This window comes from Cebus imitator, unplaced genomic scaffold, assembly GCF_001604975.1.
Source record: "Cebus imitator isolate Cc_AM_T3 unplaced genomic scaffold, Cebus_imitator-1.0 Scaffold812, whole genome shotgun sequence".
Lineage (NCBI taxonomy): Eukaryota > Metazoa > Chordata > Mammalia > Primates > Cebidae > Cebus > Cebus imitator.
The window spans coordinates 191622-201907 of NW_016108127.1; the positions used below are offsets into that span (position 1 = coordinate 191622).

The following is a 10286-nucleotide window of genomic DNA, read 5'->3' on the forward strand; positions in this document are numbered from 1 at the left end:
AATCCCTCCCTTAAAGCTCAGCTTATGAATCTATGTACAGAATGATTCTAATTCTGTCTTTAAAAAAACTGATAGATGTGAAAAAAATACTATAAAAATATTCTCAGGCCAGGCGTGATGGCTCAAGTCTAATCCCAGCATTTTGAGAGGCCACAGCGCTCAGATCATGAGGTCAGAAGTTTGAGACCAGCCTGGCCAACATGGTGAAAACCTGTATCTACTAAAAATAAAAAAATTAGCTGGACATGGTGGCGGGCACCTGTAATCCCAGCTACTCAGGAGGCTGAGGCAGGAGAATCATTTGAATCCGGGAAGCAGAGGTTGCCGTGAGCTGATATTGTTCCATTGCACTCCAGCCTGGGTGACAGAATGAGACTACATCTCAAAAAAAAAAAAAAAAAAAATGTTCATAAGGGCATCCACAGGATGAAACACCAAGTATCTCTAGTGCACTTCGGCACTCACTAGCAGTCATAGGGCAGTGCAGGGCATGTGAGAGGTGACTGAGAGAACATAGGGGTGGTATTGAAGGGTCTGGGAAGCTGTGTCCGTAGCGTCCTGGAGAGAGGATGACTGAGAGGGGGTTAGGGGTCTTGCAAGCCTGTAGAGGGGTGAGGTAATGGAGGGTGCATGCCTTGCTGTCTAGGACAGACTGCTGTATAGTGTGGACACCTCAGCCTACACTGAATGAATGTGATGTAGATTTGGGGCCAACAGAAAATGTAACTGCTTTAATATACATTTGGATTTTCCAAACAGAATTGCTATTTTAGTAAACAAACCATTTCTTGGCATTTGTTACTCTGGAAAAGGTGTTTCTTATTATTAAAAAAGAAAAATGGAGATGATACCCCTTGGTGGCCAGAACCAGGATAGCAGCTCTGTGAGTCCTGGACCAGTAGACTCAGCCAAGGGGAGGGAAAGATAGAGGTTTGGATCTTAGGTTACTTATATCAGTCAGAAATGTCTGATATGTTTCACCTACCATGAACAATCCCTTTGTGTCCCTCATTTTCTGAGATATATAAACATAAGATTGGAAGTTCAGTTCTGTCTGAAGTTAAGGTAAAGCTGCACTTGTAAGTGTGTGAATGATGAGATGCTAAAGCTGGAGGAGACATAGAAACACAAAATGGAAATAACACATGTTTACAAGTATTTTCTGTGTTCAATTATTAATAAAAATTTTTTCCTCAATACAAAATATAAAATGATTTAAAAAGTATAGTGATGCATTGAAATTATCTTCCACTTCTCACTAGCCACATTCCCACCCCGAACTCAAGGGGATTTGCTGTCACTAGGATGGTGCATACTCTCCAGAGGCATCCCTGTAGGTGAGGTGCACACGAAGACGTTGACACACACACACACACACACACACACACACACACACAGTCTTCTCCAAAAGTGCAATCACAGTATCCAACTTCTATTGCAACTATTCTTTTCCACTTAATATTAATTATCAGAATTTATCTTTCTTTGCATCTTATTAGTTCTTGTGTTTTGGCATATTTTAATATGTTTATTGTTTATATATTATATGTAAATTATCTTTTGAAATTACTTTCTAACCTCTTTCTTTGTAAATACTCCATTATAAAAGATGACTTTGCAAATGACTTCTCTCTGGTTTTCACACGATTATTAGTGTTTTTTTCTTTTAGAATGCGTTCTTAAATACCAATAATATTGTGACTTAAAATTATGCAGGCCATAATTTTTTTAAAAAATGTTAAATAGCACCCCTGGATGTATTTTCAGAAGCCTCCAGGGAGATTAAACCATTCAGAGCCCAGAGGAGTTAACAGAAAACTGGGAAAACTACAATAATTCCAGGGTTAACTGTTGATCAGTGTAATACTCTTGGTACTCTTAGAGGGACAGAACTAATAGGATATGTGTGTGTGTGTGTGTGTGTGTGTGTGTGTGTGTGTACAGAACTTTGCCCCAGCCCTGCAAAGTATTGTCACCCAGTTGGCATTGTAATTGTGACTTCAAAAGACCATTCCACCATTCTACCAATCCAGCTGCATAAGGATAATGGGGAACATTGTAAAAACCACTGAATTCCATGAACATGAGCCCACTGCTACACTTCTTTAGCTGTAAAGTGAGTGCCTTGGTCAGAGGCAATGCCATGTGGAATATCATGATGGTGGATAAAGCATTCTATGAGTCCATGGATGGTAGCTTTGGCAGAAGCATTGCATGCGGGATAGGCAAACCCATATCTGGAGTAAGTGTTTATTCCAGTGAGGACAAACCGCTGCCCTTTCCATGATGGAAGAAGTGCAATATGATCAACTTGTCACAGGTAGGTGGCTGATCACCCCAAGGAATGGTCCCATATCTTGAGCTCAGTGTTAGTCTCTGCTGCTGGCAAATTGGGCACTCAGCAGTGGCCATAGCTGGTCAGCCTTGATGAGTGGAAGTTCATGTTGCTGAGTCCATGCATAATCTCCATTCATGCCACCATGGTCACTTTGTTCATGGGTCCATTGGTCAATGACAGAGGTAGCTGGGAAAAGTGTCTGAGTGGTGTGCACAGAACAGATCATTCTATCCACTTGATTGTTAAAATCCTCTGCTGAGGTCATCCCTTGGTGAACTCACACATGGGATACAAATATATTCATGTTTTTTGACCACGTGGGGACATCCACCCCCATACCTCTTCCCCAAACTTCTTTGTCACCAATTTTCCAATCATGCTTCTTCCAAGTCCCTGACCATCCAGTCAAACCATTGGCTTCAGCCCATGAGTCAGAGCATAATCACAGACCTGGCCATTTCCCCTTTCATGCAAAGTGCAAAACCAGGTGCACTGCTTGAAGTTCTACCCACTGGGATGATATCCCTATACCACTGTCCTTCAGGGATGTCCTCGAAAGGGGCAGTAGTGCTGCAGCTGTCTGCTTTCGGATGGTGCCAGCATATCATGAAGAACCATCTGCGAACCAGGCCCTAGTCTTCTCTTCCTGTCAACTGATCATAGGGAACTCCCCATGAGGCCATCGGGGCAGGCTGGGGGAGAAAAGGCAGTGCACCAGTAGTGGAGACCTTGGGTATTTGAGCCACTTCCTCATTCTTACTTGTACCTTTAGGACCTGCTTGAGCCCAATCACGTATATACAACTTCCAGCTAATGATGGAATATTGCTGTGCACAACCCATTTAATGGCTAGTTGGGTTAGAAAGCACTCAGTTCATGATAGGCAGTTCAGGTCGCATTATAATTTGATGACTTATGGTCAAATGTTCAGTTTCCACCAAAGCCCAATGACAGGCCAAAAACTGTCTCTCAAAAGGAGAGTAGCTATCTGCAGAAGATGGCAGGGCCTGGCTCCAAAATTCTAGAGGCCTCTGCTGTGATTCACCTGTGAGAGCCTGACAAAGGTCCCAAACAGCATCCCTATCTGCCACTGACACCTCAAGCACAATTGGATCTGCACAGCAGCCTGGACCTGTTCCAGAGCCTTATCTTGTTCTGGACCCCACTAAAAATGGGCAGCCTTTCAGATCGCTTGATAAATGGGCTAGAGTAACACACTCAAATGAGAAATGTGTTGCCTCCAAAATCCAGATAGGCCCACCAGGCATTATACGTCTTTCTTGGTTGTAGGAGGAGCTAAATGCAGTAACTTATCATTCACCTTAGAGGCAATCTCCACAGGTCCCACACCACTGGAACCCTAGAAATTTTACTGAGGTAGAGAGACCCTGAGTTTTAGTCAGATTTATTTCCTATGCTCTGGCATGCAAATGTCTTACCAATAAGCCCAGTGTTTTTGCTACTTCTTCCTCACTGGATCCAATCTGCATAATGTCATCAATGTAATGGACCAGTGTGATATCTTACAAAAGTGAAAAGTGATCAAGGTCTCTCTGAATAAGATTATGATACAAAGCCAGAGAGTGGATATACCTTGAGGTAGGACAGTAAAGGTACATTGCTGCCCTTGCCAGCTGAAGGCAAATTGCTTCTGGTGGGAATAGAGAAAAAGGCATTTGCGAAGTCAATGGATGCATACTAGCTACATGTTAATTTGCTCAAGCAATGAAACCACATCTGGTACAGCAGATGCAATTGGAGTCACCACTTGGTTAAGCTTACGATAATCCACTGTCATTCTCCAAGATTCCTCTGTCTTCTGCACAGGCCAAATGGGAGAGTTGAATGGGAATGTGGTGGGAATCACCACTCCTGTGTGTTTCAATACTTTGATGGTGGCACTGATCTCCGCAATTCCTCCAGGGAAGTGATATTGTTTTTGGTTTCCTATTATTCTAGGTAAAGGCAGATCTAATGGCTTCTATTTGGCCTTTCCCACCATAATAGCTCTCATCCTACCAGTCAGGGAGCCAATATGGGGGTTCTGCCAGCTGCTAAGTGTGTCTAAGCCAATTATGCATTCTAGCACTAGGGAAATGACCACAGAATGGGTCTGAGGACCCACTGCACTTAGTCAGACCTGAGCTAAAACCTCATTAATTAACTAACCTCCATAAGCCTCTATTTTAACTGGAGGACCACGATGACATTTTGGCTCCCCAAAAATTAACATCAGCTCAGAGCCAGTGTCCAGCAGTCCCCAAAATATCTGATCATTTTCCTTTCCCCAATGCACAGTTACCCTGGTAAAAGGCCAGAGGTCTTCTTGGGAAAGGATGGGAGAAAGATTCACTGCATAAATTGTTAGTAATGTAGTGATGTCCTTCCTCAAGGGGACCTGGCCTCCCCTTCATTCAAGGGGTCTGGGTCTGTAAAATGGCTCGAGTCTAGAAATTGAGGGGCCATGATTCTGTATCTATAATTTAAATTAGTCTTTTGTCCATTTGGCCTAGAAGTTTTCTGTTTGTTTAATATCAGTAGGAATGCAGCAGGCTTCCTATCAATTTCACTTCTAGGAACACATTGATTAATTAGCCAGTGCCAGAGCTCTACATGAGTCAGACTACTCTGATTGCCGCTTTACCTCTGCTGTCCATTATGGTAACTATGCCCACCTTACTTTTGACGGTTGAGTGCTGCCACTTGGCCCCTGCCAAGTTATATTATTACTGATGTTTATGTTAAAATAAGCCAGAATGGGTTAGGAAACCTGTAATTCTTAGGGCTGCTGTGACAAATAACAATTTTCTTGGCTTAAGATGATACATGTTAATTCTCTTACAGTTGTGGAAGTCCAAAGTCCAAAAGTAGTTTTATTGGGCTGAAGTAAAGATATTGGAAGAGCTTTGCTTCCTCTGGAGGTTCTAGGAGAGACTCTATTTTCTTACATTTCCATCTTCTGGAATTTGCATTCTTTACCTTTCTTGGCTCATGGCCTTTTCCTTCATCTTCAAAGTCTGCAGTGTAACATCTTGCTTCAGTTTTCACATTGCCTTCTTCTTCTATAGTAAAATATCTGTTTCCCTTTTATAAGTATACTTGTTATTACATTTAGGGTCTTCCTGGATAATCCTTGGTAATCTTCCTATCTTAAGATCCTTAGCTTAATGACATCTGCCAAGTCCCCTTCTGCCATATAAGGTAAAATTCACAGGTTCCAGGCATTAAGACCTAAATATCTTTGAAAACAATTATTATGCCTGCCACAGATCTCCACTTTTTACTTCCATTTTTGCCATGGTTTTGTCTGGCAGTGTGAGAGACATCCTTATCTTATTCTGGTTCTCAAGGGGAATGATTCCATCTTCTGTCCATTCAGTATAGTGTTGGCTGTAGGTTTGTCATAGATGGCTCTTATTATTTGAGGTACATTCCTTCAATACCTAGTTTATTGAGAGTTTTTAGCATGAGCAGGTGTTGAATTTTATCCATAGCCTTTTCTGCATCTATTGAGATGATCATGTGGCTTTTGTTTTTAGCTCTGTTTATGTGACGAATCACATTTATTGATTTGTGTATATTGAACCAAACTTGCATCCTGGAGATGGACCCTATTTGATCATTGTGGATACCTTTTTTGGTGTGCTGCTGTATTCAGTTTGCCAGTATTTTGTTGAGGATTTTTGCATCCATGTTGATTAAGGATATTGGCCTGAAGTTTCCCCTTTTGTGTGTGTCTCTGCCAGGTATTGGTATCACTTAGTGGTTTTATAGTGTTAATATATGTCTATATTTATTTTACCTATGGGAATGATTCTTTAATTTTGCAATAAAAAACAAAAGGTCCCTAGTGAATGGTATGTTTAGTAATGGTTACTTTTCTAAAAAAGTGGATGACAAACATTTAACTTAAAAATATGTTTATCAACATATACTATGCATCAAGAGAACTGTTATAACATCTTCAAAACTAGTAATTACCTGAGGAACAATGTGTCAGTTTAGCATATGCAAATGCAAAAGTTGTGTTGACTTCTCATTTTGTGAACCGATTTTTAATTTACATAAAATGACATTTCTTTGAACTTAATGATACTAATTTTGGATTCCACACTTTTGTGTACATGTTTTAAAACAGGAGTAATAGTCATTCAATATGTAAGCTACAATTAGCAAAATAATTTAGCAAGTAATTACTGATGACAGTTTAAAAAATCACTATTATTCGGTGATTAAAACAGAAAGCTTTAAAACTATGATTTGATATTATTTTCATCAAATTCTTGAATAATTATAATAATTTTATGAAAGTTTATACGGAGGAAATGAAAACACGTAGCCTCGAGAATTCAGAAAAAAATTCAACATTGAGGACAGAATTATTGGTGATGTGGTGATAATGACAAATACACATATTGATAGAGCAAAGTATCCTAGGAAGATCAATGTTTTACTGAATGAAGAAAGATTTGTAGCAGAAATATAATCAGAATTGGTTGTGTAACACACATAATTTATAATGGTGTAATCATATTTTGGAAATCAAAATGAAAATACTGGTTGCCCAGATTTATGTACAAAAATACACACTATATACACATATGTGCACACATATACACCTACACATATGTGTATATAAATATGTACATGTGTATATATACATATATATGGCACTACACTGGAGAAGCTTAAAAAATTGGGTGATTTTTTGTTTTTGTGGGTGGTGGTTTCACCAATGTGAAAGAAAAGGAAAGAAAAAAAGATGAAGGATGGGAAGGGAAGGAAATAAGAGGACAAGAAAGAAAAGGGAAGGAAGAGGGACAAGCAGGGATCAATGATAAGGGTGTGATGTGATCCATGGGTTATTATAAATTTGTGCATCTGAAATTCATGTTTAAAATGTTTTAATGCTTTCTTTTCTAGCTGTCTGAGATTCTCGCTCTATGAAAACTGGTCAAATGTTGTAAGATAAGTTTCAAGTGTGGAGAGAGACCAACGGAGGCAACAAGAAGGAAGCTGGTGAAATCAATTTGGGTTACACGGGCTTTGGGGTCCCTCAGGGACACTCAAGCCCTGATGTCCCATAGACAGTTGAGATGAGACACAGAGAAGGGAATAGCCTGGAGATATACATCTGGGAGTCATAGGTGTTTACAGGAAATGAATGAGATCAAACAGAGAGAGACAATTTGAGGACTGAGGGGAGAGGAGGCCCAGGACAGAACCCCAGGAACAGCACCACTCAAGGTGGCAACTCAGCTTCCTGGCAGGCACCAGCACCCCAGCCTCTGGAGCCAGGCAAAGACGGTTTTGAAGGTGGGCTCTGGAGTTCTGGGGCTGAGCGCTCTTGGCAAAGTCGGGTACCCTCTCTGATCGGCTGCCACACCTGGCGATAATGGGCATCAGAGAGAGATGCCTGTGAGGATGCTTTAAGGTGCGCCAGGTAAAGCACTTAGGATCAGAACGGCACTCCATCCTCTTCTTCTCTGTGACCCCATTTTGCTACACAAATGCACCCCGACCCCGACCGTCCCCAGCCTCTCGGTCCCTAGGGGATGGATGGTGAGGTGGGACAGGCAAGGGGGAGCCGAGCTCCGCTGACGCGGCGCTCACGTGACCCTCCTGGCGCCTACGTGGGCACCAGCCCCCTCACCCTCCCTGCGGTCGGGTCCTGGCGCCCGCGCAGAACCAGCTGTCTGAGCTGCCGGGGCGGCGGGGGAGCAGACAGCGGGCTTCAGCGAGCAAGAGGAGGCACAGGCCTATCCTGGGTACCTGCAGGTCAGTGTGAAGGCGGGGCTGCCGGCTGACCATGGGACAGGGGTGCAGGTGGCTGGCAGTAGGAGTGGGAGGGAGTGGAGAAGGGATCCGAGAGAAGGGTGAGGAGGGTGATGTGGAGCGGGTGGGAGAGGGGTAGTGAGAACCCCCGAAGCAAGCCTGGCCCGCCCTCTCGACGCCCGCCCCCTTGCACTGAGCCCTCCACTCCATTTTAGTCCTGGAAATGCGGGTGGGGGGAGCGACCCCGCAGTGCGACAGTGAAACGTAGATATTCTGGAAATAACCCCCTCTCACAATTTGCTCCCATGGAAACACCCGACCTCCGCAAAAGCAGGATGGCACTGGTACAGGTTGCCTCTGGGAGAAGGGGACACAGAGACAAACGAAGCTTGGAAAGCATCCTGGTTTGGTGCCCGAAGCCTATAAAGAAATGGCGGCTGGGGTGCAGGGGAGGTAGAGGAGGAAAACGTTGGGTGAACAGGGCCTGGACTCAGGAAAGGGAGTCCCTGTGAGCCCGCTGAGCGCGCAGCCCCTACTCCTGTCTCCTGTCTGTTTGCAGGTCTGTGCATCTGTTGTTCCCAGCGCTCTGAAAGGCCTGAAAAGGAGGAGCAACCTGTCCAGAATCCCCACAGGTCCGTGAAAGCGGGGGTTAGGGGGAGTGGGGGTTGCATGGACAGGGGCAGACAAGGGTTGAGAGTGTAGAGGGCCCCGCTATGGCTGAGTTGGGGCCCCTGCCCATCCCCCACCCACATGAACATGCACCTTACCAGGCTGAACCAGTGCAGAGAAGGTGGCAGGACCTGCCAGGCAATGGCTGGCTCACGTGTGTGGGAGGAGTGGCGGGCTAGGTGGTGGGCAGAAGACCCTCTTGGAGGCAAGTCCAGTTTAGGGGAACCGTCACCAGGGATGAGATACAAGTACTGTCCAGACCTGCGTTCCGCCCCACACCCTCAGTCTCCCATGTCTCCTCTTTGTCTCCTCTTCCCTCCACTCCCATTCCCAGGACAGGAAAAGGAGGGGAAATCTCGACATGGAAAAACTCTACAGTGAAAATGAAGGAATGCCTTCGAACCAAGGAAAGATGGAAAATGAAGAACAGCCACAGGACGAGGGAAAGCCAGAAGTAGCTTGTACTCTGGAAGACAAGGAGAAGTTAGAAAACGAGGGAAAGACAGAAAACAAGGGCAAGACAGGAGATGAGGAAATGTTAAAGGATAAAGGAAAGCCAGAGAGCAAGGAAAAGGCAAAAGAAGAAGGAAAGTCAGAGAAGGAAGGAGAGGCAGAGATGGAGGGAGGATCAGAGAGAGAGAGACAGCCAGAGAGAGGGGGAAGGGCAGAGGGTGAAGGAGGGCCAGACAGTGAGGGAGAGCCAGGGAGTGAGGGAGAGCCAGACAGTGAAACAAGGGCTGCAGGAAAGCGCCCAGCTGAGGATGATGTGCCCAGGAAAGCCAAAAGAAAAACCAACAAGGGGTTGGCTCATTACCTCAAGCAATATAAGGAAGCCATACATGATATGAATTTCAGCAATGAGGACATGATAAGAGAATTTGACAACATGGCTAGGGTGGAGGACAAAAGGAGAAAAAGCAAACAGAAGTTGGGGGCGTTTTTGTGGATGCAAAGAAATTTACAGGACCCCTTCTATCCTAGGGGTCCAAGGGAATTCAGGGGTGGCTGCAGGGCCCCACGAAGAGACACTGAAGACATTCCTTATGTGTAGTGTCCCTGGCAGGCATTTGTCAGGTCATATGTTTTACCTGTGGTAATACTTTGCTTCAGGTGTTCTTCCTGCTACCAGTAGCCTTTTGACCCAACTGCCAGTGCTTGCTTGCTCTATGTTTCAGTAGCAGATTTTCACACATGTGCATTGCAGAGACGTTATGATTCTTGGAAAAATAAAGCAGCTTATAATGTCATCTACAGAATCTGTCTGTTTTTGTTAAATACATGAAGGATTAACAGTAGTTTTCTGAGTTGTGAGACAGCAGTTTATTTCATTTCTTTGTTTTCTTTCTTTCTACTAATTTATCTTTCCCCAGATAACACAAATTACTTTTCTTATAAAAACAGCAAAATATTTTTAAAAATCGGAACACAGTATGTAAAAAGTGATGAGAATAACTGTTCAGTGAACTTACGAAATTCAGCAGAGACACTTAAAGTTCTTGTTGTC

General features: G+C 43.7%; 1 protein-coding gene across 5 annotated transcripts; it reads left to right on the forward strand.

Moving 5' to 3' along the window:
• Positions 1-7954: 7954 nt before the first annotated feature.
• Positions 7955-10029, forward strand: TCEAL2 (transcription elongation factor A like 2). Of its 5 annotated transcripts, none has more exons than XM_017520192.2 (3): positions 7955-8116; positions 8673-8745; positions 9122-10029. In XM_017520192.2, the coding sequence occupies exon 3, from the start codon at positions 9144-9146 to the stop codon at positions 9831-9833; it is 690 nt and encodes a 229-aa protein (XP_017375681.1). In that variant the 5' UTR covers positions 7955-8116; positions 8673-8745; positions 9122-9143; the 3' UTR covers positions 9834-10029. The 5 variants fall into 5 exon arrangements, with proteins under 5 accessions (XP_017375681.1, XP_017375676.1, XP_037591370.1 ...); XM_017520187.2 differs by having other exon boundaries at positions 7979-8116; positions 9117-10029; XM_037735442.1 differs by lacking the exon at positions 7955-8116 and adding an exon at positions 8195-8214 and having other exon boundaries at positions 9117-10029.
• Positions 10030-10286: the final 257 nt, after the last annotated feature.

Bases quoted from the DNA above. Each gene is read 5' to 3' on its own strand.
- TCEAL2 (XM_017520192.2), top strand. From the start codon at position 9,144: ATGGAAAAACTCTACAGTGAAAATGAAGGAATGCCTTCGAACCAAGGA.